Source organism: Myotis davidii, unplaced genomic scaffold, assembly GCF_000327345.1.
Source record: "Myotis davidii unplaced genomic scaffold, ASM32734v1 scaffold59, whole genome shotgun sequence".
Taxonomy (NCBI): domain Eukaryota; kingdom Metazoa; phylum Chordata; class Mammalia; order Chiroptera; family Vespertilionidae; genus Myotis; species Myotis davidii.
The window spans coordinates 9,995,786-10,000,361 of NW_006293001.1; the positions used below are offsets into that span (position 1 = coordinate 9,995,786).

At 37.5% G+C, this 4,576-nt stretch overlaps 1 protein-coding gene across 1 annotated transcript in view; it reads right to left on the reverse strand.

Moving 5' to 3' along the window:
* TLK1 (tousled like kinase 1) overlaps window positions 1–3,573 on the reverse strand; it is a 108,604-nt gene extending 105,031 nt beyond the window's left edge. The window contains exon 1 of the mRNA XM_006766551.2: window positions 3,454–3,573. Coding sequence (XP_006766614.1) covers window positions 3,454–3,567 — 114 coding nt within the window. The 5' untranslated portion in view covers window positions 3,568–3,573. The remainder of the gene's footprint in view (window positions 1–3,453) is intronic.
* Between the last annotated feature and the right edge of the window lie 1,003 nt (window positions 3,574–4,576).

Genomic DNA, 4,576 nt, shown 5'->3' on the forward strand with positions numbered 1-4,576 from the left:
CTTAGTTGGCAGTTAACTGCCAATCTTAGTTGGCAGTTAATTTGCATATAGCCCTGATTAGCCAATGAAAAGGGTAGCGTTGTACGCCAATTACCATTTTTCTCTTTTATTAGTGTAGACATTTAAAAAAATGAAAATAGTAAAAGGAGAAGCAGTTCATTTTATGGGGCTAGTGTGATACTGATTTATAAAACAGATAAAGTAAGATAATGACAATGTTCTGTATCTTGAGAGGGATGTGGATTACTTCAAGTATACACATTTGTCAAAACTCACTGAACTCTTCAGGTCTGTATATCTATTTCTTCTGTAAACACACACACACATCCTATATAATAAAAGCCTAATATGCAAAGAGACCAAATAGCGGAACGACTGGTCACTATGAAGCTCAATGCAGGAGCTGCCCCCTGGTTATCAGTGCACTCCCACATGGGGAGCACCGCCTAGCCAGAAGCCAGGCTCACGGATGGCAAACACAGCGGTGGTGACAAGAGCTTCTCCTGCCTCTGAGGCAGCACTAAGGAGCAATGAGCCGAGTGGTAAGGAGCAGCGAGCAGGCAGGCAGTAAGGAGCGAGGGGTCCCGGATTGCAAGAAGGTGCAGGCCGGGCTGAGGGGACCCCCTTCCCCACCAGTGCACGAATTTTGTGCACTGGGCCTCTAGTCCTAAATAAAATAGTTAATCATGCATTAAGTCCAATAAATATATTTTGAAAATAGTGTATCATAACCTAGTAGGGTTTATCCTAAAAATGCAAACAGGTTCAACATTTTTAAAAAATCGAACAATATAATTCACTTAAATAAAAGGAGAAAAATTTTATGTCTTTCAACCAAGAACAAAAAAAGGGCTTCATATAGTTCAACAATATTTATGATTTTTAAACAAACACACACACAAACAAACCTCTTAACTAACAAGGAATAGAAAAGTTCTCCTTTAATTTAGGCATGATAATAGACATAAAACCTATAGCAAACATTACAATTAATGGAGAAACATTAAATTTTTCTTGAACAAGACAAAGTACTGAAGTTGATGACCACTACAAGGAATAAATATACTGTGGTGTAAGAAATAAAACTCATTTTTGGAACATAATTTATTTATTTATTTTTAGAAAAACCAACAGCAAGACTGTTACATACAAAAAAAAAAGACCAACCTATAAAAATCAAAAGCCTCCTGATAAGCAATAACTAAGTACAAAATATAATAATAAATACTTCAGTCACAAAAACTTGAAAGTATTCAGGAATTAGACAAAAAATCCACAAAACTAGCCAAAAATTCCTAAGAACTACACTGAAGAAACAATAAATGTGGAGACATTTCATGTACTTAAATGGGACAAGCTAAACTTATAGAAATTCAGTACTCCCCAAATTACTCTATAAATTCAATGCATCCAAGATAAAAATTCCATTTAAATCATTTAAGGAAAAAGATACAAATAAGTTATTATAGAAGAAGAATCCCTAAATGCTAACAAGCAAATGAAGAGATGCTCAATTTTATGAAGAAATGAAGGTCCATAATAACTAAATCAACTTTACAAAAGAAGATTTTGTGTGTGTGTGTGGTGTGTGTGTGCGTGTGTGTGTGTTTACTGTGATACTGGTACTAGAAAACAGAGCACTGGAACATAAGAGAAATTTCAGAGACAGATGGGTATATATATCTATATATCTATATATCTATATATATATATATGGCAACTTAATATATGTTAAAGTTGGCATCACAAATCAATGGAAAAATACAAAAGATTTAAGAAGCATCCTATATAATAAAAGCCTAATATGCAAACTGTTCGACCAGGAGTTCAACCGCTCACTATGACATGCACGAAAACAAGGGGTGGCGCAGAACATGGTGGGCCTCAGCGACGCGGTGCTGGCAGCAGGCGGCAGTGGAGGTGCTGCCGACCTGGATGGGCCCTGACAAGAGCAGGACCGCAGTGGGATGGTAGAGCAGGTGAATGGGTGGCGCCAGGCCAAGGAGGGTGCAAATGGGAGCCCAATCACCCTGCCAATCGTCACAGAGACGGTGACTAGCGGCGGTGACGGGGGCCCCAGCCCCCATCTAACGCCCTGCAGATGGCGATCAGTGGCGGTGGCAGGGGGCAGGGCTGCCTGCCCTTCCACGCCAGATGCTCACACTGTGATCACCAGCCAGGCCTAGGGACTGCATCCGTGCACAAATTTCATGCATTGGGCCTCTAGTTACTGATAAAACTGGTTCACTACACGGAAAAAAATAAAACTGGATCCCTATCAACATTATATAAAAGGTGAGGCCTAAATGGACTAAAGAGCAAATATGACAGTAAAACTATAAAAGAAATAGAAGAAACTGTAGAATATCTTAGTGGAGCAGGGTTGGGGAAGAAGTATTTAACTTTTAGAATACCATCAGGATTCACTAGACCCAATTTTAGTTTTCAAGCTTCTTTGTCAAGCAGTTCTAACTATTTGTAAAGATTGCTATTTCAAGACTTTTATTCTTTCTTAGAGATCATCCAAAGAATAAAAATAAAATTTATTTTAAATAGAATAAAATGCTCAAAGTAACTGGTGATATAAGGAAAACAATGAGACATTATTTCATACCTATAAGACTACCAAGAATGATGAACCTGTATGATGCCGGTGAATATGAAATGTGGGGATATAAAAACATTCATGCACTCCACTCTGCTGAAAGTGCAAACCGGTTTTGTACAACTGTTCTGAATAGTAGTCTTGTACTATTTACTCCACCTAAGTCTACACATACCCTATGTTCTAGCAGTTCTGCTCTTGGGAATATACCCTAAATAACTACTCACAAAGCTCTAAAAGAGAACAAGTACAAGAAACTCACTGCAGTGTGAGGCAGTGGGGAGTTGAAGACAACCTAATGTCTATCAGTGAAAAACAAACAGATACACTATGGAGTTTTTTGCTGTAGTCAGAAGCAGTGGATTAATGTACAGATAGGAATATGCATAATAGGGACAAGAGAGAAACAGAGGATAAGAAAGGTAAAAATTATGTAACAGGAGAAAGATACTCCTTTTTACCACTGAAACCTAATATGCTGAATTATATCATAATGCCCCTGAAATGATATATATGCTATATAAAAAATATGGTTCATAAACACTGAATTTTTTTCTATACATTATAAAAATTATAGTAAGGAATTAGAGGCCTGGTGCACAAAATTCATGCACGGTTAGGGCCCCTAGGCGTGGCCGGCAATCGGGGCCTTCCTTCGTTCCATGCCACACCCTGGTGGTCAGCACACGTCATAGTGAGTGGTCGACCTCCCAGTTGGTCAAACTCCTGAGGGGGACAATTTGCAAATTAGCCTTTTATTATGTATGATATTTTTCTGTTAAGCATAAAATATATTTTAGACCATTTAATATAAGGAAAGAATGTCAAATACAGATAATTTCACTCACTTTAGCTCCAACACTGCAACTCCCAGTGCTCCCGGTGCTCCCAGTTGCAACTCCTGTAAATCTAGCTTCCAATAATTCTTGCCTTCTTGGATCCAGACTATGAAGCTCATCCATTGCACCTAATAAGAAAATAAAGTACACACACAAATATATACATATATCTTTAAATATAAACACAAAATACATATATGTGTTTAATTGATATGTCACTAAACTTAATGAATTCTACAAAGAGATGAAAGAGACTTTATAATGTCCACTCTCATTTATCAAAACAACCTCCAGTGGATTTTGAACAGTTCTAATGGCAATTCACATTAAGAAATATATTTTCCACCTAACTCAGATACATACATACATATTTAAAAATTCCACAAATACTTCTGTTTTTTTAAAAATATATTTTATTGATTTTTTACAGAGAGGAAAGGAGAGAGATAGAGATAGAGAGTTAGAAACATCGATGAGAGAGAAACATCGACCAGCTGCCTCCTGCACATCCCCCACCGGGGAAGTGCGCGCAACCCAGGTACATGCCCTTGACCGGAATCGAACCTGAGACCTTTCAGTCCGCAGGCCGACGCTCTATCCACTGAGCCAAACCGGTTTCGGCACCACAAATACTTCTTACTGCAAACAATGCACATCAATATTTTCTAATCTATTCCAGTCTATTAAAAAAGAAAAACACTGGTTGTGAGCTACTGAATTGATTTCATGAAGTTTTTGTATAGTTGACAGTTTTGAATGTTTTCTGTTTCTATCAGGTAGATAAAAAATACACACATAAACAGATCAGTAAGGTAATATCTGTTATTAAACAAGCATCTTGAGAACGAAGGGGAGAAATTAACACCCTCATATAATTGCTACTATACAGACTAAAGCACCACAAATTTTACCTAAAGTTCAATTAAACTCTTAACAAACTCTTTTATCCATGCTTGCTAATTCTCTGCTGACATGAGTGCTTCTCAAAGGGAGCAAGAAGGGTATTACCCGAATCCAGAATCACATGTGGAACATTTTCAAATGATACTGGAGTCCTTCCACACACCCTGACAATCTTCTCCTACAGATTAAGAATTATTCTTATAAACCTTATTTAAAGTTCCCTTCATTC